The sequence below is a fragment of the Apodemus sylvaticus genome, chromosome 13 (genome assembly GCF_947179515.1).
Source record: "Apodemus sylvaticus chromosome 13, mApoSyl1.1, whole genome shotgun sequence".
NCBI classification, from domain to species: domain Eukaryota; kingdom Metazoa; phylum Chordata; class Mammalia; order Rodentia; family Muridae; genus Apodemus; species Apodemus sylvaticus.
The window spans coordinates 16,730,927-16,755,719 of record NC_067484.1 but is presented as its reverse complement, the minus strand read 5'-3'; the positions used below and the strand labels follow the sequence as shown (position 1 = coordinate 16,755,719).

Sequence of the window (24,793 nt, the reverse complement as noted above, 5' to 3'; positions counted from 1 at the left end):
AAAGACTCAGAAATAAGTGAAACCTGAAATTCAGCACTTATAATATTAGTATGTATAGAATGCAAACACAGACAATAAAATAGAACTATTAGAAGTTATACCTTTATTCACATAAGCAGTTTTAAGAACATTTCCTAAAAGCAACTGATGAAAACATCCATTATAACCCGGTTAGTGACAAAACAGAATGATCACAATTCTGTAAAGTCTATTACAATGTACACGAAAAGTAAACATGCCGATTACAAAAATGCATAAGACATTTTAAGGTAGTTGTTAAAGCTTGTGTGTATCGTCCTAACTTCTTTACAAATTCCTATGCAGCCAGCTCCATCTTGAGTTTTCTCTCCCCTCTTTCTAAGTGCTCTCGATAATAAGTCCTCTATGATATAAGAATCAGTTCTGTCTTTCTCCAAACCTATCCTAATTTCTATCAACTGCCTTAGAAAAACCCTCGCTGCTCCTCAAAGCCTCCTGTAGGTGTTCCTCTTCCTTTTTTTGAAAAACAGTTTTAGTTCTTGTTGTTAATACTGCATATTCATTTTAACATTAACTATTTCTTTACAGTTTGGCATTGGTTTATCATCCTGTCGCTGTCGGTCCTGCCTGTGTATTAAGAGTTCACTACTTCATGGGCGGGACCACCTACAACCTGGCAACTAAGGCAGGCAGGTGGAACAGACCTGGGGTGCTTCTCCTTACCATGCTTCTTAAGATTCCATCAAGAACCCCTTTCCCAGGCCGACTGCTGTGGGGAAGGCAAACCCCTGAGCCCAGAAAAGGGCCCAGAGCTTCTGCCTTGGGAAAGGCACCAGGTGAGGGCGTGGCGTGGGCGGGTCCTGAAGGGCGCTGGAGGCGGGGCGCTGGAGGCGGGGCGCTGGAGGCGGGGCGCTGGAGGCGGGGCGCTGGAGGCGGGGCGCTGGAGGCGGGGCGCTGGAGGCGGGGCGCTGGAGGCGGGGCGCTGGAGGCGGGGCGCTGGAGGCGGGGCGCTGGAGGCGGGGCGCGGGGGAGGCATCCCGTAGCTCCTCCCGCGCGCGGCCCCTGGAGTCCCCGAGGCGCGCGGCCAGTCCCGCTCCGGCCCGCCTCACGCCGTGCAGCCGGGCGCCCTAGCGAGCGCGGGCCCGGCGCCGGGCCCGGGCAGACGGCTGGGGGCGTCTCCGCGGAGACTCTCTCTGAGGCCCCTGAGAGGCGAGAGCGAAGGCGAGGCTAAGTGGGGCCGAAATCATGAACCGGAGTTTTCATAAGTCTCAGACCCTACGCTTCTACGACTGCAGCGCGGTGGAAGTCAAGAGCAAGGTAAGTACCGGAGGCCCACCGTGGCGGTCTGCACTCGTTCCCTTGGCAAATGAATGGGGCACCCCGCGGAGGGAAACTGGAGCAGTGTAGGAGGCGACCTGCGTCGCCAACTTCGGAGCTTAGGAGCTGCATGCCTCTGCGCAGGGTCCGTGGGATGTGCTCCGAGACCCAGGCGAACCTCCCTGCTCCCAATGCTAACACAAAGCCCGGCGGCGGAGGGCCATGGGACAGTTAGTGTAGGCTCTGAACCAGCTCCACGAGAGCTGCTCTTTTGTTCCACGAACTAGAGAAGACCGGGGCGCGCCACACGTTGGAGGGGAGGGCTGTGTTTCCGGGGCGATCTTGGAGCTGGAGACTGCTGGGATTCGGGTCGTGGAGGGGTCTTTGGGAGGCCAGAATCAGGAGGGGGGCCTGGCTGCGCCGCCTATTTGGCCTTAAGGAGCAGACTGGCGGTCGGTTCCCAGATAAGGGCCCTGGCCCAGCCTCCTGTTTGGCGCTGGGTACCAGATCCGGAACCCCAGGACCCCCTTACCCCAAGACCCAGACCCCTTGATCATACCCCTGGCCCAAGTCCAGTCTTCCCGAGCACCCTTCCCACCCAGACATCTTTCCCAGACGCTCCCCCACCTTAGATCCCCCAGGTTCTTAGGGTGCAGAAACCGATAAACTCCCATTTGGTCGAGCCGCCCCTAGACCAGACTACAATCCCGCTACGGGGGGCGCAACTAGGGCGCAGACTCAGACCCCCTGGGCGCGCCCAGGCCCCTCCCGCTGCTTGTACCTAGGCAGAGCGTGCCCGAACTTGCGAGTAGTCGTGTCTGGATAATTGGCTGATAGGATCTGGCGCTTCCCCTCTCTGCGGAGGCAGTTCCTTCACTGCAAAAGCTTTGGGCTGGGAGGGTCTACAACATGGACCCCGCGGGATGGAGAAGGAGCTGCTGTTGCTTAGGGTCGGGTGGGAGAAGTCCCTAGTTTACTGACTAGGAGATAAGTAACCTTGTTTCTGTGGTGTTCTGGTAGAGAAGGGAGAGATGCCAGAATGGGCCAGGTCACCAAGGGTGAGTTCTCCCTAATGCTTCATATGGGCCTAAGGCCTGAGATCCATTCATTCGCCTGCTATCTGGGAAGGTGAAACTCTCACTAGACACAAAGAGTTCTTTAGTGTAAGGTTTTCAGGGTCTCTGTAGAGTCCTGAGGATGGGACAGGCCCCCAGTAACAGCAGGGTTTTGTTGCAGACCCATTGTGGTGAACTACAGGTTCTCCTCATTTGGGGAATCTCTTACTTATAATGTTACTACCCTGTTTCCAGATGGCAAGTCTGTGACTCTTTCCCATCCCCTCTGTGGTCCAGGAGTGCTCCCAAATCATGCAGCTGTGAAGTCAGGGCCATCAATGGCCGTGGGTTGCCTGCCTCCTCAGCCCTGGGAGAGGGCAGCCCCTTCATTTCTCTAAACTGCTTTGAACTGGTGATACATTCACAAGCAGACCTGAGAAAGAATGCAGAGACCTGAGGTCACTTTCCTTAGCCTACTATGATGTTAACCTCTTATGTGAATGGAAGGGAACTTAATAGGGTGCTATGTGCTCGCTTGTGTGTGCATACAGGTGTGTAACACTCTTGTGAGTACCAACACAGCGAGCGTACACCACCACCCATCACCAGGATTCCTCCTGACCACTGAGTGAGAACTGACAAGTGTAAACCACACAGTTCTGGTGCTCAGTCACTGCGTGTGGTGTTGTACATTATCAAACTCAAAATGAGGCCATGGGACAGATCTGGAGGAAGTGCCCTCACCGGGCCGTATCCTGCATTTCTGGGCTGTGATCCACGCAGGCTTAGGGGAGGATAGGCCACCTGCCTTTGTTCCCTGGCATGTCAGCCCAAACTGCCTCCTCCAGCTCTGCTCAGTGGAGAAATGCCACTCTATGTCCCTGAGGCTTCAAGCTCAGATGCTATTTCGAGTGGAGACTTAGCAGGGCCCACACCGACCTAGACAGCACTGGGGTGGCTGTCACTCGCTCCCTCCCCCACAGTGTGCCATCCTCATTGCCTGTCCAGAATGTCCCATAAGGCTCTTCCTTCCACACCCTTCCCGCTCTCCTCCGACTCGATAGTTGATATGTTACTGTGGAGTCTATCTCTCCCGGCAAGGGCTTTTGTCACTGTGCTGGAGGCAGACCCTTCTATCAGCGAGAATGTCACATACTTCGCATGCAGAACTACAGTCCCATGGTTTTACTTAGGAAAATGGCAGCTCAGTGCGCCCAAGTTTTGTCCTCTCTGTGTTTGGGGTGTGTTTAGCTTCCCTATCAGAGTCACTTTATCTGCGGTGTCCGAGGAGGTGCTCACCTCCTGAGGTGAGATTGAAGCAGTGAGGGTGAAGACATGTTAGGAACTGCAGCATACCCACAATCCTCTGCATCCAGTGCCACAGATCAGGGTCTCAGCGCTGTAAGTGCTGGATATGGCCACACGTCTTCTCAGAATTGAGATCATTAATTATTTGCCACGCCGGCCACTTCCTGGTCACATCAGGTGTGTATGTAGAGAGCACAGGTCTTGGCCTAGTGGCGGCCGCCCATTTCATACTCCCTTACAATTCCCTGACATCGTTGACTCTGGCTCAGCATCTCTCTCTCCAGAGCCACGTGCACTTTCCATTTCCTGTTTCTGCCTGCCCTCCTCACTCCACTGTGACTTTTGCTTCTCCAACCTGCAGCCGGAAGGGAGACACTGAAGATTTGTAGGACAGAGCATTTCAGGCTGAAGGAAGAAGGGCAAATGCTTAGGCTGCTTTGAAGGATAGCAAGAAGGCCACTGCCTGCCGTCAGGGACCCTAGTGTCTCAGAGAATACAGTTTCAGGTCCTCCTACCTCACCAGCATCCCAACTCCAAAATTAAATGAATTACCGTTCCAGGTTCTTTTCTACACCGTGTAGTGTCAGTCCACACCTGGTCTGTCCTGTGCCCCTAAATAAGAGTCTATGGTTTTCCTCACCTGAGAGCCTTTTCTAACTATTCCCCATTCAGCAAAGCCATTCTGAAGATTGACACATGAAGTCTGGCTCACTCTGTCTGACCCCCTCTCTACTCAGTTTTAAAGTATCCGTCGAGGCCCACTCAGTATTGTCTGAGACCGAAGATTTCCTTCGTGTTTGTGCCTCCCTGGAGAAACTTGAGTCTGGAAGAGGGTAATTCTGTCTGCAGACAAACTTCCCTCAGATGCTGCCTCATGCCTTCTGATAGCATGTGCTAATGTGCTTATACCACATTATTGTTTCTAGAACGAGGATCACAAAGACATAATATGCAGTCCTCTTTCAATCTGGCAGTGTGTGACAAATGTTTCTTCATGTCATTAATGTTTTTAGAGGACTTTAAAAAATGACTACATAGTATTACATCTCCTGTCAAATCATAATTAATTTAACCAATATCTTGTTTGAATTTCTGCCTGGTTTTCCCCCATAATAAACTGTGCTGTGAACCATATTGAAGTATTTATATAAAGTTAATACAGAATATATAGCATAAGGCAAATGAAAGTTATTGGTTGTATTAAATCAGAACAGACCTCTATTATTTAAAAGTACTTGGGATAGACATGCACATTTTTAAGGCTTTGAATACGTAATTAATAAATATTTAGGCAGGTGAGATGGCCCAGTGGTGGAGGCAATGGCCTCCTGAGTTCGATCCCTGGAATCCACATAAAGGTGCACGGAGAGAACTGACTCCACTCGGTTGTTCAGTTATTCTCTGATCGCCACACACATTCTTGGCATGCTTATCACAACATACACGCATGCGTGCCCATGAACACACACACATGCAAGCGTACACATCATACACACGCAATAACTTTTAAAAAATGTTCTGAGAAATTGCTTCTGCTGTTTTATATATGCTGTTTAGTATCCATTCATTCCCCTCCCCTGTTCCTTTTTCCACTGATTTAATTTGTATATTTCTTGAGTTGTCAATCAACTGGAAACTCAAAGGTGCTAGCGTGCTATCTGTCCATCTCTTTTTAGCTCCTCGGTTTTATCCTTAGTCCTCTTCCTGTTCTCTTTGTGTTGACTTTTGGGAGCTGTGTGTCTATGGTGCGTCCCACCAGAGCAGGTGAGACTGGTCTTCCAGGTTCTGAGTGGAATTGGTATCCTTTCCCTAGTATAACCTAGCTCAGACTTTAACCTGGGCCTCCTGGGAGGATATATGTAGAGTAGCCCCTAGATGTCCTGGCTGATCATGTGCTGGCTGGCAAAGCTGTGCTGTAGACACACAATGTCTTCTATCAGCCTGTCTCCTGATCCCCAAGATCTTATCTCTGGCTGAGTGTGTTGGCTGCCATGGCCCTGCAGGGACCCACCCTTCCATCTGGCGTGAGACACTGGGTGGGATGGAAGCTAGGCCAGGCCTCCCTGTCGGATGGCTGAGGACTTGCCTCCTGTGGGCCAGTTGAGAACTGCCTGGACACGGTTTGACTCACCTGTGTGTCAGCTCCACCCTTTTGAGATTCTGCTTTGTTGTATCTGTGCACGTATGTGTTTCAACAGGCTCTGGGCCTTGACTTGAGAAGTTGCATTTAGGACAGGCTCTTGACAGGGACCTAGGTGGGATGTTAGTTTGAGGAACATGGATGATGTCACTGCCCCCAGAAGGTTTGCCACCTTTTCTGGGTGTGTGGTGACTATATATCTTTACTGTATCTCGCTAAGGAGGGAGACTATTGCCTGGGACCTGGGGCATTCCAGATACTGGGCTGGGGTTCTCCCAAGTTTAGAGGAAGGAATGGTGTCAGAAATTACAAAATGGGACCGATAAAGGTCTCAGAAGCTCAAGTGTCCATGAAGTATGTCTAGATTGACAGAGAAGTGTGTCTTGACTTAAAAGGGTCTCCTGGTCCTTTAGGGACAACATGAAGGGAGCATGACGTGACAGCAGCAGAACACACAGGCAGCTGTGTCCAGCTGTTTATGTACAAACCCACATGCTTCCTGATCTCTCAATTCCTTTGGGGCTTAAATCCAGGCCCCAAAATGCAGGTGTTAGACTCCTTTGTAGCCCCTCAGTTCCCTCCCAACACACTCCTAAGCCATGCTCTGGACACTAAAGCTATACAGGACACACCGGGGATGTAAAACATGGTACAGATGAGGTACTATCCTCTGTGTAAAGGGTCCCATTGTAGAGCAGTTAACATCTAACATCCCCAGTACATGTGAGAAATATGTGCCAGACATGGTTCCCAGTACACTAAAGAAAGAATTCATCGATCCCAATCATAACCCATAAAATGGGCTTTCCTATCACTTCCATGATACATAAGGAGACATTGAACACCTGGGAACGTCTTTGCCCTACCCAGAGTCTAACAGGTTCTGAAATCCAGTCAGTGCCATAGCAGCATACGGCCACGAGTGGTGTACAGCTGGTCTTGTGTGTCATCTTGACACAAGCTGGAGTTATCACAGAGAAAGCAGCCTCCCTTGAGGAAATGCCTCCATGAGCTCCAACTGTAAGGCATTTTCTCAATTAGTGATCAAGGGGGGAGGGCCCATTGTGGGTGGTGCCATCCCTGGGCTGGTGGTCTTAGGTTCTATAAGAAAGCAGGCTGAGTGAGCCAGGGGAAGCAAACCAGTAAGCAGCATCCCTCCATGGCCTCTGCATCAGCTCCTGCCTCCAAAGTCCTGCTCTGTGTGTTCCTGTCCTGATTTCCTTTGGTGATGAACAACAATGTGGAAGTGTAAACTGAATAAACCTTTTCACCCCCCAACTTTCTTCTTGGACATGGTGTTCTGTGCAGGGAAAGAAACGCTGACTAAGACAAGTGGGGAAGGCTATGGCTCTCAGGGACTGCTACGTCATGGAGTCCAGACCAGGGCACAGACACCACATCCCAGTGTCCCCAGTTAGTATAAGAGACCCTACATCAGTTCCGGAGCTCATGGAGCAACTGAGACTGTGTCATTTGGTTTTAAGATGTTCTCTTTTCCTTGAATTGTGGAAAAAGGTTCTAGATGCATGTCCTCAAGGGAAACCCTCGGTTCAGTAGCTGGTTATAAAATGCTGGTCCTTGGGTTGGAGAGATGGCTCAGCCATTAAAGGGTAGGCTCACAACCAAAAATAAAAAATGCTGGTCCTGCACACCATCCAGTCATTTGATCGTGGGGTTTTGCTCTTTTTACTGGACAACTACTGTGTATCAAGTGTGGAGCCTGTATTGGGATACAAAGACAAGAAATAGACATCGTGTCCACTGTTTTCAGAGGAGGGTGGGTTTGGAAGATGTAACATGGGGAATGTATGGGGTGGTGCTTTATCCTAGTACTTGAAGTGTTCCCAGTCCCCAACCTCACATACATGTGAAGCCAGACGTCAGCAGCCCAGCTGTCTTATCTTATCAGACTGCAGGGTCAGTCGCCATGCCTGTCTCCTGGGAATGCCCTCTTTGTAACTCTGGGGGTTCTCTGTACCAGTTCCCAGGTTGTATCTTCTAGAAGATGCAACAGCTGCCTGTTGGGCTCTAGTCTTTTCCTTGTTTGGACTTCTCTAATCCTCCCTTCTCATGCACATCAAGTTGAACATTCTAGAAGACCAGCCCAGAAAGTTACTGGCATTTCTCAACTGTGATTCAGCATTAACCTGTGAGGTTTTGCATGAGGTACATACCCAGTAAGTGCTTACTGACTGAGATGGAAAGCAGATGGATTTTCCTTATAACGACGACTTTAGCGATGGTTCGTGGTGCTATTTTAAAACATATCTACTTTCTGGAGGTGGCAAATACATGATTTGGGGTGAACTTTCTGCCCAGAGCAGCCCTCCCATGCCCATGACAAAAACTAATGCTAATTCTATGGGACAAGAGGAGAAGAGCAGCTAAACCAAACCTGGAAAATTAAAAGTACATCATTGATACTCCTGCTGTTGATATTTCCAGGTTTCCATGTGGGTAGAACTAGGTCTCCAAGATTCAGCCTGACCCATGTCCCCATAGCAGATCTGTTCAGCCAGTGTACCAGGCCCAGCCCTTGGGGATGAGAGGAGCCCTACTCCTCCCTGCAGCCGGTGTATGGCAGTCATTGTGGCTGTTTCCTCCTGACTTCTCTTTCCTTAGGCCTTTGGCTTTGAAAGTTAGATTGGGTCCCACCAAAACCTACCTCAATACCTGATCAGCAGATAGGGTGAAGTATAGTGTTTTACTTGGGTGATGGGAAAGCTTGCTTTATATACCTACAAAATTTGACATTACCCTCTATGCAACATCTCATCATGGTGTATGGACCTCTTACATACATGTGTGGACTTCCTATATCCATGTGTGGATCACCTACATCCATATGTGGACCACCTTTATCCATGTGTGGACCACCTATATCCATGTGTGGACCACCAACATCCATGTGTGGACCACCTACATTCATATGTGGCCCACCTTTGTCCATGTGTGAACAACCTGTATCCATGCGTGGACCACCTACATCCATGTGTGGACCACCTACATCCATGTGTGAACCAACTGTATCCATGTGTGGACCAACTGTATCCATGTATGGACCACCTACATCCATGTGTGGACCACCTACATCCATGTGTGGACCAACTGTATCCATGTGTGGACCAACTGTATCCATGCCTGGACCACCTACATCCATGTGTGGAACACCTACATTTATGTGTGGACCACCTACATCCATGTGTGGACCACCTACATCCATGTGTGGACCACATGTATCCATGTGTGGACAAACTGTATCCATGTGTGGACCACCTACATCCATGTGTGGACCACATGTATCCATGTGTGGACCATATATATCCATGTGTGGACAAACTGTATCCATGTGTGGACCACCTACATCCATGTGTGGACCACCTACATTCATGTGTGGACCACCTACATCCATGTGTGAACCATCTATATCCATGTGTGGACCACCTACATCCATGTGTGGACCACCTACATCCATGTGTGGACCATCAACATCCATATGTGGACCACCTACATCCATGTGTGGACCACCAACATCCAGTTTGTAGCTTGTCTGCTACCCTGACCCATTCAGTGACCCTCCAGCAAACCAAGGCAGTGCATACTGCCAGTGCTTAGTGCCAGGCAGTGTGGCCTGGGTTAGGTCTGGGGTCCTCCAGATGTATAAAATGGCAGTGCTGTGTGGGGGTCTGTGGATTTTACTCTTTTCAGGTTTTTGTCTGAAGCACCACAGTTCTGCAGTTCTGAGGAACTGAACAACTCATTAAATATTTGTGGATTGATGAAAGCAAATCAAGAGAAGTTTATTTTTGCAGAGTTTTGGGTGCCGACTGCCAGTGTGTGAGTGAAGAGGCTCTTGCAAGGCCTCACCGTGGCTGAATGGTTGCTTCTGTACTTAAATGTCTTGACCTTCCATTAGTTCATTCACCTTGTGGTGGGCTGGGGGTTGTGACTGAAGGTGAGATGAGTGAGGGTCGGCCTGTGCCCACATACAGCAGATCATGGGCCATCTCTGGTATTCTTCCTTTGGTGGTGTGCAGGGAAGATTGGACTGTCTTCCTTTAAAACAAGGAAGTAGTGTCTGTGGAACAAAGCCTCATGCTTGGTAGGCCATGGAACCTAGAGAGCCGAAATCTTGCACTCCGCCTCGCTATGGGGGGCAGGGGTGGTTTCCCTGGGCATTTTCTCATTCATACACACTGGAGGGTACTGAGGTTCTGTGTCTTCTCAGTACATCAAAGCACCACAGGGTTTCTCTGCTCCTCTTCAGAGTCCTGGCTATTGAGGAAATACATCTGTTTCTTCATTTTATCATCTTGGTGTGCTTGTGAAAGCTAAATGTGACATCATTCTATGAGGACAGGCCTCCCTCCCTGCTTATCGGACCGAGTCGATGAGGCATAGGTACCTAGGCCCAGGAAACCTCTCCTCAGATGGCTTTCTGAAAGGAACATGTGATACCACAGAAAGACCCTCAGAGGCGCTATCATGGAAGAGAAATTTGAGGGCTTTGTGTGGTATTGTTTTTAGGTAGTCAGCTGTTGGAGAGGAATTTAGCAATGAAAGTAATATTAGTATCCTGTTCTCCATGGCTCAGGGGCCTAAGCCACTGGCTGCCCCGCCTCCGGATAGTCAGTGTGGCCTCACTCCCTCAGTGTTCTGAAATAGCAGGGTGTTGCTATGGGAGAAATAAACCTCTCTGCCTGCAGGGTGGTCCCTTGCAGGGCAGAGGAGATGCACCTGCTCATGACACCACCCAAGGCCTGTCAGTGCCATTATGGACAGATGAGAAAGGAGAGAGACAGCACAGTTTCTCCCTGAGAAGTTGATGCTGAATTTTGGAGCCTGTGAGGAGTCACCTCATCTGCTCAGTTTGGTCTAAAAATTATACACATATGCTTCTTTTGTTGAAGATGGGAATATTTGCTAGGAGATGGCCCTACTGAGTCTAAGCAGGCAGTTGCCTGACCTACCACTGTTTCCTAGGGTTTTGATCCTATTGGCAGTGGGGGAGATGGAAATGGACAGGACCTAGAGGTGCCTTTGCAGTCACAGCCTGGCCCCAGATTAGCACCCGTTGCTTAGCGGATATGGCCTGATTCAGGAACATGATCAAGCCTGTGAGAGAAGCTGTCACACAGACACACATCATAAGCAAAGTCTAGGTACGGTGGCACCTGCTTGCCAGCTTGAATGAGTTTGGTGGTTATAGCCTTGGGTAACATCTGTGCCAGGCCTCATTGTGGGCACTTGGCATACATTCTGTTGATGTTCACAACACCTTACAGAGCACTGGTTTTCCTCTGTGGCAATGAGGACCCCGAGGCTCATCAAGAGAACTCATGACAAAACTATTAAGCCCTGGGTGTTCAAGTCCAGAACTTGAGTTGCGACATCACCCTGAACCATCCAGTTCCATGATCCATGATTCCACTTCCTGGGAAACACACCACACCTGCCTGCTGAGGTCAGTACCCCCCCCCCCCCTGCTGTCTCCCGGACGTGTGCTCAGGGCTAGGCTGCTTCCTAAATGGTCTTCTGTATCCTGTGAGGTTCCCATTCGTCAGCAGCCTGAGCCTTTGATCCTGCCTGTTAGCCCAGCATGGGTGCTCCAGCCCTGTGTGCAGTGTGTCTGGCGGATGCAGGGAGCACAGCCCAGGAGCACAGTCTTGGCATATCACCCATTTCCTTTAGCAGTATTACAGCAGGCTCTCTGCAACAGTATTACTGTAAGTATTACTGGGCTCTCCAGACCCTGGCACAGTCGGGTCACTTAGCAGAGGCCCTTTGGATCACACAGCTGAGAGGAGAGACTAGTACTCACCCAAATCGTCGAGTTTCTGTCTCCCATGGTATCATCATCATCATCATCATCATCATCATCATCACCATTGTCATCGTTTATCTATATGAGTATGCTGTCACTGACATGCCAGAAGAGGGCATCGAATCCCATTATAGATGGTTATGAGCCACCATGTGGATGTTGGGACTTGAACTCTCTACAAGACCAGCCAGTGCTCTGAACCGCTGAGCCATCTCTCCATCCCTGTCACGGTATTATTTAAAAACAAACCAAAAGAGCACTGTTCAGTTTTGAAAAGTGCCCCCGAAGAATTGCCACTTTATAGCAGTGGAAGGGACAAGCCTAATAAACCAAGTTATTCCTCAGAAGTTAGGAGCTGAGCTCAGCTGAGGCAGAGCCGTGTCTAGTCTACAGTACAAGCATCCGCAGATGGTCTGTCCTGGACATGCAGAAGTTTGCAGGTTTGGTTCATGAGGAGGGCTGTCTGCCCACCCAGTGAGAGCCTTGAGGGGCTGTCCACCTTCCCAGGCCTGCAGGCGGCGAGCCGCTCCAGGGATATTGCTCTCCTCACACACCGTGAGTGCACCGAGCCTTCCTTTGGGATTCTCACAAGACCCCCTAAAGAGCAACTTTTCCCCACTGCTTACCGAGGAGTCTAAGACCTGCAGCGCACTGCCCGGCGTTATGAAGCTAGTGCAGGGAGCAGAGCTAGGAGCTGCTGTAGTCTTGAGCATGGTGCTTTCTTCCCACCTCGACTCTATTGTCTGAACCTGTGTCCTGGTGAGTCACCAGGACCAGCTGGCATCCCCTGTGCAGCTCCCAGCCTGCAAACTGCCCGACTCTCCGACATTTCATAAGCATGGGTCAGACTGTTTGCTCTGTAAGGAGGCTCCTCGCTGTGGGTTTACAGTTCAGGAAAGTCCCATGGAGGTGGAGACAGGTGAGTGGCTACATTCACACTCCACCTACCTAGAGTCTGTCTCTGCCCAGCTACCAAGCAGCCCACTTCCTCACTGGCAGCCCCTCTTCCCCATGCCAGTCCATTGCTTCAGACCAACCTTCCAACTCTAGTCGCCCTTGTCTCTGACCGTCGTAGTACAGTTGTCTCCATCGCTCTTACAAGCAGGCCTCAGCTTCCTCATTGGGGCCTTACTACTGAGCAGGTCAATGGAGCCCTCTAGCTTAGCAGTCCTCAACCTTCCTGATGCCGTGACCCATCATTAATACAGTTCCTCATGTTGTGATGACTCTCCCAGCCATAAAATTAATCCACTGCTATTTCATAACTGTCATTTTGCTACTGTCAGGAATTATAATATAAATATCTGATACGCAGGGCATCTGATAGGCAATCCCTGAGAGGTCAAGACCTACATATTAAGAGCCACTGCTCTTAGGTCTTGCTCTCCTGCTCTGTAAAACGGGACAGTGATTCCTCTCTACCATAGCGGTACCTGTCTGTATGTAGACTTCCTGTCAGGATTGAAGAGTACACGTAGGCTGCCTGGCAGTGACTTTTTCATCTCTGTCATGCTTGTTTGTCTCTGGCCTTCGTCCCTGCCCTGCCTACCTTAGGTCTGCAGTGCAAAGCCCCCCCGCATGAGCCAGGGTACAGGCCTTCCTCAGAGGTGCATGGCTTCCAGGGGTGGGGGTGAGGGTGGGGACACTCTACTGAGAGCTCTTGGCCTAGAAGTCACCCTAGGCAGTCATGCACCCAGTGGTGCTGGTCCAGGCAGTAAAGCAGGTATGACGGTTGTGCCATCATCACACAGTGGCAGTGGGAGGACAAGACACAGGAAAGGACCAAGCACCACCCTGGCTGACTCACAGACTTCTGTCCTGATTCTAAGTTGAGTCCCAGTGTGCCATCCGGAGCATCGCCTATGGTATATCTGTTATCTCCCTACTGTCTATCTATCTATCTATCTATCTATCTATCTATCTATCTATCTATCTATCTATCTATATCTATCATTTCCCTAATATATATGATATATATTGTATATGATATGTACATGTCATGTTATATATACATATATATGCATACATATATATCATATATATCCCATCTATCATCTCTTTATCATCTATCATCTTCTATCTATCTGTCATCTGTCCATCCATCCATCTCACCCCACCCACTCCCCATTCAAGTTGGAATATATCATGACTATGATCCAGGTTCTTTTGCCTTAACAAATCCTGCTCTGGCCATGTCTCTAACTGTGCAAGGCAAGTCTCAGCCATAACCTGGGTGGAGCCATCATTGACCCTGCCTGAGTCCTTCCTCTGGAGTTAGGTTGTTGTGAAGCTAGGACCCATCTCCATGACTAGTGGGAACATTAGAGACATGCAGAGGGCCTCATCTTGTGCCACTGATGGCCTTCCTATTCTTTCCCTACAGCGCCTGGCACAGGGCAGGGCACTGTGTGTCTGGCCCACACTGCCCTTCAGTTTGTACCATAGATGAAGCGTGTATTCCCCCTGTCTCCTTACCTAATGACTTACTTGCTTCACACACCCAGTTTAAATTAAGGCCTGACTGTCAGTCCCTTCCCCGGCATTTCCCGGTCTGTAATTATGTGCAGCATATGTGACTGCTGACTGATTTCCACCCTGTCAGCAAACCTTCAGCCACGTGAAGGCAGGTTGTTCGTTCAGTACCATCTGCTCACCTCAGCCCAGGGCCAGCCCTAGCAGGCCTTACTTGAAGTTTTCTTGAATGAACAAATACTGAAATGTAGACCCTAACTGTGAATAGCTGTTGACAGCCCTAGTTGTCGGTCTGGAGACTACCACTGAGGGCTGGGGATCCAGCTCAGGAGACTGAATGAGTGCATAGCATGTGCTAAAACCTGGGTTTGATTCTCAGCACCACCTAAACCAGGCATGGAACATGCCTGCAGGTAGAGGCAGGAGGATTAACTGTTGAAGGAGGTCACCCTTGGTTATAAGCAAATCCAAGACCAGCCTGGGATATGTGGCATTGTTTCTCAAAAATAAAGAATAAGGAAGGAGCTGTTCCTTAAATTGACTCTTCAGAGCCCCATTGTCCCTGTAAGCCTGGATGTTGGTGCTGTGTGTTCAAGGTCATGTCTGAGTAGGAGCCCGTGCATTCTAAAACCCTGGGACCAGCAGGCCAACCTCCTCAGTGTGCTGGACTTCCCTCTCAGAGATCCTTAGGCCAGGATTTGTTCCATTGTTGTTTTGTGTCCAAATATTTTTTGACCTCATCGGACTCACAGAGCAAATTCAGCACTGAGTGCTGTTTTTCTCACACATTGTAAAGAAGTCCCTGGATTCTTGGACCATCTTTAAAACATCACTTCTTTTTTGGCTTCATCTGGTATTTCTGTCTGTGGATATGGCCGATCTGGTCTACAACATGCTCTTTCATTCACTGGTTCCATTTTTTCATTGCTGTAAGTATTTTGGTGTATGTTATTTGTGGGAATACCCAGGGGCTTCTGGTTGCGTGAGTCTGATCTCATTTGCAGGGCCCTATAGCAGAGTATCTTTACAAGGCAGAGCCTACAAGGGTGGGTCTAGCCAAGAGAGGCCTGAGGGGAAGAGGATTGTAGAGCAGGGCCCTCCCTGTACAGCTCAACCCTACAGGGCAGATCCTTGCAGGAGCAGGCCTTGTAGGGCTGGGTCCAGTGGAGCCTCTGGAGTTGCAGGACAGATTTTGTTTAGTCTGTGGAGCTCTTCTTGTATAGAAAGATGGAAGAGCTTTCCATTCACAATAAGCCTTCTAGTTCAAGATAGTGAGTCAGGCCTCTGCTCTGTTCTTGGCTGGGAGCAGAACGAGGACCCCCTGGGTTTGGAAGGAGTCTGAACATAAATGTCTTGGTAAAGGCAGGTGTCCACACCCTTCGAGGTCCAAAGCAGTTGGCACATTCAGGCCCTCTCTCCTCTCTCAATTACTGTGCATTCCCCTGAGCCTCTGAGACATGCTGGCCTGCTGGGAGCCCCTCTGTTAGGTGCCTGGAGTCCTTAGATCCAGGTAATTGAATTTGGGTAGAGTTTAGTTTCTAGGCACTAAATGCTGGAGAGGAGGGAGGCCGTTTCCTGGTTTCTCCAGGCCTGGGTTATGGGCATTCCTACACTTGCCTACTGTAGAGCCCTTCTTGACTGCCTCATTCCCACTATCTTACTCCTCCGGTGCTTTGGTGGGGATACAAATAAGCAAGTGCCTTTCCAGCTAGATCTATGTCCCTCCTGCACCATGGCTGGGAACAGAGATACAACGAGAATAATTTTAGTTGGAGAAAACCCATCTAGGACCCTCTGAGGTAGATCCCACCTCCAGAGGGGGAAGGGATGAAGCTAGCACTTCAGGCTCTAGGGAGCCAGAAAGGGTTGCCTGTCTGCAAGCCAGCAGCACTTGAGGTATCTTGGGCAATCTGGACATTGTGAGCTACACCCCGTCCCAGACGGGAGAAACGGCTGTGGCTGTAGTTCACAGGTACAGTCTGCTGAGACCAAAGCCAAGGCTACTGGGAAAGTGGGGCTGAAGAGTAGGTCACAGGTTGGGAAGTATAGCCTCCTTCCTAGAGAAGCAGCTGAGGAGACCTAGGAGCCTGAGACATCCCAGGCAGAGCCAGCTTTAGGGGGCTGACCGGCACAACAGTTCCATCACGTGTGACCCTGAAGGCCATAGAGTCCTCCCACTTCTGTTTTTCCCATGATTCTTATGGCCTAACTCACTGGAGAGTTGGCTGTTTTCTATTTCATGCTGCCCACCTTCTGAGGGCACAGATTTCCTGAGGGCAGGCAGGCATTTCCTTTCTGGGTCCCCTCACGTCCTAAGTGTAGGATAGCTTCTGGGCACAAAGATATCCTGAGACCATTAAGTGGGTGAATGAAAGTAGGCATACTCAATACACCATTCCTTGCTTGACCATTCAGTTAAGGTCTTGTCCACTGCTACTATACTGTACTGGCTGATTTTGTGTGTCAACTTGACACAGGCTGGAGTTATCACAGAGAAAGGAGTTTTAGTTGGGGAAGTGCCTCCATGAGATCCAGCTGTGGGGCATTTTCTCAATTAGCGATCAAGGGGGGAGGGCCCCTTGTGGGTGGTACCATCCCTGGGCTGGTAGTCTTGGGTTCTATAAGAGAGCAGGCTGAGCAAACCAGGGGAAGCAAGCCAGTAAGGAACATCTCTCCATGGCCTCTGCATCAGCTCCTGCTTTCAACCCTGCTTGAGTTCCAGTCCTGACTTCCTTTTGTGATGAACAGCAATGCAGAAGTGTAAGCTGAATAAACCTTTTCCTCCCCAACTTGCTTCTTGGTCATGATGTTTGTGCAGGAATAGAAACCCTGACTAAGACACATACTAAGCCCTTTAATGGTTAAGATGGAGATCATGTTCTTGTAGGACTCTGAAGCACAAGAGAAAATTGGTTCATTGAGTAAGCTCCTAGAGTTTGAAGTTTAAATAAAGAAAAGGGTATCCCTTAAAAGGACATTCTGTCAGTGTCCTGGCCCTCCCTCAGCCAGGATAGCTCAGTGCTCTCTGCGCTGCCTTTTGATGAAGCATCCTCAGGTGCTTTCTTCCTAGTGTCTACTGAGGATGGGACTGCAGTGGAGGCCTCAGAGTTCTGCCTACAGCATGTGTATGATACGGGCTACAGTTCAGGGTTAACTGGGCCCCCACTCGAGTTAGCCAAAAGCAAGCAAGTACGCCACAGTGATTGGCTAACTCTCTTTCCTTCTTTGGTAATTCTGGGAAACAAAGCCCCTCCCCCTTTTCTGTGTTTGCACCCAGTGCCTCCAGGCAACCAGGAGGTACCTCTGGCACTTGGCTGAGGCCCTTAGTCTTGAAGTTACAGTTATTCTTTGGAACGTCGCCTCCTTGGTTTTGCCAGCATGTTGGCCAGCATGTGACTTCAGAAGGGTAGAGAATTTGGGAAATATATGTGCCCCAGCACGGCTAGTGGAGCCCACTGCTGTGAAAAATGTGGACCTGTTTCCCGTCTTTCTCATCCCATCTTGCTTCATGGCCTTTTAAGCCAGCGCCAGTGTACAGGCTTCTGTAGACTTCGTGGCTTAAAGCTCATTAGTGGGCTTAATTCATTAGTTCAGTGGTGAGTTAGGCAATCCCTGCTACTTCCTAATACAGATTAACTTCTTCAAATGTGTCACTGCTTGGGTATGGGAGGTGGACTGGTCCCTGAGCCAATGCTGGCTGGTGTAGATACCCGATCTTCAGCAAGCTTTCACTTGTCAGTATGAAACAGATGGTGCCCTGTCCTGTCACCGCCTTAGGAAGCCAGCAACTAAGTAAAAATAACCCTTTTCAAGTCAGAGGGTATCTGTAAGTTGGGGTATCTCCCCCATAGACCATAACACCAGGCCAGTGTGTGTGTGTGTGTGTGTGTGTGTGTTCACAATATAGCAATTTAATGAGAAAAGTGGGTGTGCCCTTGTAGATAGCTCATTTGCTACTATTGTTTGGAGAAGAAGACAGGGTGAGATGGCACCTGCCTTGAACCCAGGATTTCAGAGGTAGGGAAGCAAGTTCAAGACCAGCCAAGACGGCATAGCAAGACTCTGTCAATGGGAAGGAGGGCATACAGTTCCTGTGAGTTTACCCTTCTTCTCGTCAAATCTTTTGACGACATCAAAGGTGGAATCGCTGATTGCTTGGGGAGGAGGATGAGTGGTGGTAAATCCTGAATCCCTTCTGAGTTCAGAATTACATGGTTGTATCCCTGCTCATCCCATACAGAAAGGGATGCTATCTTTATTTTAAAGAGGTGTGCTTGTTAGACATGGCATTCTTGCCATATCCATTGGGCACTTCTGTAAGGCATGTGATGTCTCCATCAGTTATACATCTGTGGGACCCTTAGGAAGCAGCCTAGGCTAATGTTGCTACAGCAGGGACACCCTAGGCTCAGGCACACAGGAATCATGTGGTCTCCAGGTTTGGTGTGCCTGGGAGCAGCACCAAACACCAGGCTATCCTTCTTCTAAAGGTATCTTGAATGAGACTGGTTTCTGTCAATTGACCCAAAACCACTATGCTTGTGACGTGGCCCACTTCTCTGGTCAGTGCAGAGACAAGCAGTGATTTAACTTGGGTGCAGAAGGGGAAAGAATATTTCTCAAAAGCAGAATGTTTTGAATGACAAAGGATGACAGGCAGTGAGAAATGTGTCCCTTTCAGTTTTTATTCTGCCTTTTTGTGAAACCCGATCGAAAGGGAAGTGATCTCTCAAATAACTCAGATGCTGGCAGGGAGTGAGGGATCAAGGGTAAGTCCTTCCGCTGCTGGAGTTTTGTTGCCTACCTCCATAAAGGAGATGACACATCTCCTCACAATAGCCAGAGAGCCGAGGTGCTGTATCTCTATCTCTTGGCCCTAAATAGACATTCTGAACAAGACAAGGCATGGGTCTCCTACAAAATGATGATGGGCTTGGTAGAAGACCTTCCTTCTGTGATGTCAGAGGACCCAGCGGGCTCAGATCCAAGCCTCAGTGGGGAGACAGCAGCATGTAAGAACAGTGCTGTTGTCAGTTTTCATTTCTCTGAACCTGGAAGGAAGATGCTGTCAGGACTCAGCTTGAGGTGGTAGCCAGGCTTACCATAGACTCCAAATGAGGACATGCAGGTCGCCAGGAACAGTGTCCAGCCAAAGGTGCTGCTTGTTCAGCAAGAAGTGTTTCTATTTATTTTTATTGGTTTTAAACGTGTGTGTGTGTGCGTGTGCGTGTGCGTGTGTGTGCGCGCGCGCGCGTGTGTGTGTGTGTGTGTGTGTGTGTGTGTGTGTGAATACAGATGCCTGCAGAGGCCAGAGGCATTGGGTCCTCCTGGAGTTACACAGGGGCTTATGAGCTGCCGGACAAACTCAGGTCTCTGGAAGAGCAGTCCAAGCATGCGCTTGGACTCTGAGCCATCTCTCCAAGCCTCTTTCCCAAGATGTTTTTCAGTGAAAAAAAAGTATCTGCATGACTTTGATATGAAGTCTGGGGACCATGTATTAATTGCCTTTTATCAAGTGTTAGAATACTTGAAAAACAACTTTAAAAGAGAAGCAATTTATTTTGGCTCACCGTTTCAGGGGATTCAGTCCCTGCATGGCTAGCTCTGGACCTGTGGCAAGGCAGAGTCATTCATGCTACGGCAGCTAGGAAGCAGAGACACAGGAAGAGGGAAGCGTGTAGGACAAAGTAAACCCTACGAAGGACCGCTCTTGATGATTGGTTTCTCTTAGGAGGCCCCAGGATTGGTTCTAGCAGACCTCTTGTGAGCCAGTCATCTTGAAAAGCCCCATCAACTGACAATCAGCTCTAGAATTTAAGCACCTTAAGGGGCCATTTTAAGATTGTTTTCTAAACTGCTCTGTTTTCTATAGTAAGAGAAATGCATGGACTCTTGGCTACCAGTGGCCACAGTTAAATGCTTCAGAAAGAACAACAAAGAGTCAAGAATTAAAGGTCCCACTTCCAACCAGCCCAGAATCAAGTTACTTTGTGGCCTTGGGTGAGTCTCTTACTTTCCCTGAGCCATCAGCATGGGGATTTGTAAGGGAGCCTCCTGGGAGGTGAGAAGCTTGCAGTTTACTCAAGGCCAAAATGACAGCTGAGCAGACGGAGTTCTGCCAGTTTCCTAGCACACTTGGTTCAACCCTGCTGACCATAAGACTCCTGTAGGAAGAGGACTCTAGAGCCATCCAAGCTCTGCATTAAATGTGTTTCTACACGGAAATACATATGGTAAGTTTACATATCCCTTGAAGTATTAAGAAAAATAAAATCACAACGCCGTCTTTTAACTTAGGAAGTTAGGAATTTCAGTAGTGATGGTGACGTGTGTTGAATAATGAAAGTAATGCCCAGAGCCCTCTGACTCCAGAAACACCAGTTATATTAACTGAGTTTCTGAATTAGAGAAGAACAGGAGAACTTCTGCAGTTCGGGGTCAGGGCGGAGGCAGGAGTGTGAGGGAGGCCAGTCCCACCCTGCTCAGAGCACCTGCCCTCCTCCGACCTCCTTCCCATCCAAACTGGAAAAGCTGGCCTTGTCAGCTTAGCCAGCCCGAGCCTCACAACCCACGCCTCCTTCCAAAGGTCCAGAGTCATAGGGCCTGGCCTTCCCTGCTCTCTTAACTGTACATGTTCTCTGAGCTGTAGCTGACAAGTGCTCGGCCCCCGCTGTCATGGGTCTTGCTGTTTGCAGAAGTAGAACTGGAGCCTCCACGTGTAGCACCTGTCCAGCGCCTCTGTACAGATTTCCATGTTTTTAATCATGGCTTCTGACGAGCCTTTCCAACTGGCTGTTTCACAAACATAATCTTTAAGGTGAATTCTTTTAAATAACAGCTGTAGACACTATAATTAATAGGAAATGAAATTCACACCTATGAATTGTAAAATTCAGTGGTTTTTCATATAGTCTCAGAGTTGTACAGTCATTACCATGATCTAATTTTCGAATATTTTCTTCACCCAGACAGAACCCCTATGACCATACCCACTAACCACTCTCTTAATTTTTTTTTTCATTTCTATATTACACTTTTTATCCGTTCTGATTCACCTATTCAAGACATAACATATAAGTAGAATGTGTAATAAACAGCCTTTCAGGTCGTTTTTTCCTTTTCCTTTTAGGATTATATTTTCAAGGTCCTTCATTGTTATAGCATGGATTGATACAACATTTATTGAGCACTGAACAATTCTGGGTATTGCCTGCTTAGTTTGCCCTGTTGGACAACAGAATACTTGTTTCATTTTGAAGACAATGTTGTTACAAACATTGTATTTATTTGCTCTTTGCATGAACACAGGTATTCATCTTTGTGATTATATACCTAGAGGTGAAGTGGTCTTTTATATAGCAATTCTGTTCAGCACTTTAAGGAACTGCCAAACTGTTTGCCAACTATTTAAATGCTACCAAAAATGTCTGAAGGCTTCATATCCCTCTACATTCACACTAGCATGCTTCCATCATTTTTATCATGGCCATTCAAATAGACTTGAAATGGCAACTTACTAATTGGAGTTCTTTTACTATCAGAAGATATCTGAGGCAAATCACTTAGAACGAGAAAGAAGGTGTATTTCGGCTTGTGATTCTGGAAGTTCTGATCCAAAATCCTGTTCTGAGCCTGTGGTGAGGCCGTAGGTACAGACGGGAATGTGTGAGGCCTGTGGTGAAGTCGTAGGTACAGACGGGAATGTGTGAGGCCTGTGGTGAGGCCGTAGGTACAGACTGGGGCCTGTGGCAGAGTGAACCACTGACCTCATGAACCATGGCTCCGCAGACTCCACCTCCTTGCAAGTTCACGTGGACCTTTGGAGGATGCCCTTCAGAGCCATAGGCGTGACTCAATAAAGACTTTCCAAGGTTGGAGTTTATTAATAGAGATAGTGCAGCCAGTTAAGAGAGATGCTGAGGAAAAGGTGGTCATGTGTGGTCTGGAGGACTCTTGGCTTTGAGAAAGCTGTCCAGTGACTGGCAGTGCCGAGCATGGTCTGCTCAGGTGTTAACTGGCCATCTGTGCATCTTCTTTGGAGAAATGTCTAATCTAGTTGGTTGACCTTCGTTGTTGGGGTGAATGTCTTTCTGTTGTTGAGTTACATTGTTTTGTTTGAGACAGGCACTTTCTATGTGGCACTGGCCTCGGAGCTTTCTATAGAAAGCTGGCTTCTAGACCAAGCTGGCTTTGAACTCATAGAGATCTGTCTGCCATGCGCTGTCCCCCCAGGTGCATACGCCTGTATATCTGGCAGCCTCCTGTTGAATTTTCAAAGTTCTTTATATAATCTTGATGCAATTTCCTAATCAGGTGTTTAACTTGCAGATGTTTTCCCCATCCTGTAAATAACCTTTCCACTTTCTTGATAGTATCGTTCAATGCACAATACTTTTAAGTTTTAATGAAATCCAGTTTGCCTAATGTTTTCTTTTGATGTGTATGCCATGGGTATCATATCTAAGTAATAATTGCCTAACCCTAAGTAATTAAAAATTTAATCCTGTGTATATTAAGAGTTTTTGAAATAACAGCTCTCGGTTTACTCCATGATACAATCAGTACCTTTTTTTTAAAGATTTTTTTAAGATTTTGTTTGTTTGTTTGTTTTTGTTTTTTAAGACAGGATTTCTCTGGGTAGCCCTGACTGTCCTGGAACTCACTCTGTAGACCAGGCTGGCCTCGAACTCAGAAATCCGCCTGCCTCTGCCTCCCAAGTGCTGGGATTAAGGCGTGCACCACCACCGCCCAGCTTTTTTTTTTTTTTTTTTTTTTTTAAGTCAGGGTTCTTTGGTTGTCCTAGAGCTAGCTCACACTCAGAGATCCTGCCTCCTGAGTCCTAGAATTAAAGGCATGAGCAATCCCCTTCAGCCCTGAATCAGTGTTTGAGTCAGGTGACATGAGGTGTAAACTAGGAGTCTGTTGTTCTCATATAGGTATTTGGTTATCCCAACAGTAGTTGTTGAAAAGATTATTCTTCTCTCAGAGGATTGTCTTGATATTTAGCTGGTCACAAATTAAGTGTTTTATTCCATATATTTGTATCAGTTCTATTCCATTCATTGATCATGTATGTGTCAGTCAGGCTATGGGGTCACGGTGATACGATGGCAGCATGAGCAGCTGAAGGAGGGAAGGGTTACCTCAGTGCAGCACCTCAGTCCATCATGGGTACAGAGCCCATGGCAAGGCAGAGCACTTCACACTCCAGTGCCAAAAGCAAGAGAGAGTACATGCCCGCCTGGTCTAGTGCATTCTTTCTTCCTATTATATCTGAGCCCCAGATCATGGGATGGGAGCATTCATACCAAGGCGGGGCGTCCCCTCTCAGTTACACGCACAGAGATATGCTTTAGTGGTCTCCTAGGTCAGTGGTTCAACCTTGAAACCTGTGGGTGGCAACCCATTTGGGGAATCAAACGATCCTTTCTCCGGGGTCACATATCAGATATCCTGTATATCAGATATTTACATTATGATTCATAACTAGCAAAATTACAGTTGTGAGATAGCAATGAAGTTTATGGTTTGTGGGGGTCACCACCACACAAGGAACTTTATTAAAGGGCCACAGCATCAGGAAGGTTGAGAACCCACTGTCCCAGGTACTTCTCAATCCGGTACAACTGACATGATTAATCATCACAGTGTATCAGCACCAGACTAGGAAGTTTGAAATTAGGAAGTGTGAGTCCTCCAGTTCTTCTTTTCAAGCTTGATTCTTCTGGACCTTTTGTGTCTTCCACATGTCCAAGTACTTTTAGGACCAACTTTTAGGTAACTTTTTGGAAGTTACCCTTCCAAAGGCAGCTGATTTTGATGAGGGTCCCTTTGAATCTGCAGGGCAACTCAGAGAGCATTTCCTTTTTAAGGAGAAGTTCTGTAATCCATGAACATAGAATGTCTTCATCCATTTGTACCCTCTTTAATTTTTCAACAATATTCTGAGTTTTCTTGTCTTTTGTTTACTTTATTTCTACATATTGTATCCCTTCATTATGTTATGACTAGAATTGTTTTTTTTCTAACTCCCAGATTGATTGTTCACTGCTCTGCTTTAGAAATAAAATTTGTTTTGGGTAGTGATACTATGTCTTTAAACTGTGCTGAACTCATCCATCAGCTCTAGGGAATTCTAGATAAATTCTGTCTATGAATAGAAATGTTAGAGCATCCTCACCTTCTTGCCTGTGCTCAAATGTGACAGTGAACACTCTCTATTTCTTCTTAATTCTGAGACAAACTAGTCTGCCTTAGGCCTTCAAGTACAGTGTTAGCTGGAGTCCTAATTGACTGAGTCTTATTTTACTGGTTTTGGTGTTGTGATGATTGTGTTGTGTTTGGCCTTTAATATTACTTGGTTACTTGGTAGGCTAACATAAAAAAACAGAAAAGTACTCCAATAATTTGTTTTCATATGTGACCACAACTTTGCTTGCCCATAGTTCACATGATGGGTGTGGTTGTATAGTTCTTTGTATGTTAATGATTATAGACTGCTGGCATTTTTGAAGGATTTTTGTCCTCTTCATGATGGATTGTGAACTATAAATTTATTCTCATGCTTTTTTCTTTCTTTTCTTTTCTTTTTTTTTTGGGGGGGGGGGGGGTGTTGGTTCAGATCAAAATTGGCCTGTTAGAATAAGGTGTTCCTTCATACTTTTTTGAAGACTATGAAAGATTGCTATAAATTATATG

General features: G+C 47.9%; 1 protein-coding gene across 1 annotated transcript in view; it reads left to right on the top strand.

The window, feature by feature from the left end:
* Positions 1–1,027: 1,027 nt before the first annotated feature.
* Pard6g (par-6 family cell polarity regulator gamma) overlaps positions 1,028–24,793 on the top strand; it is a 72,789-nt gene continuing 49,023 nt past the window's right edge. Inside the window, exon 1 of the mRNA XM_052201494.1 lies at positions 1,028–1,296. Within this exon, the coding sequence (XP_052057454.1) occupies positions 1,225–1,296 (72 nt within the window). The 5' untranslated portion in view covers positions 1,028–1,224. The remainder of the gene's footprint in view (positions 1,297–24,793) is intronic.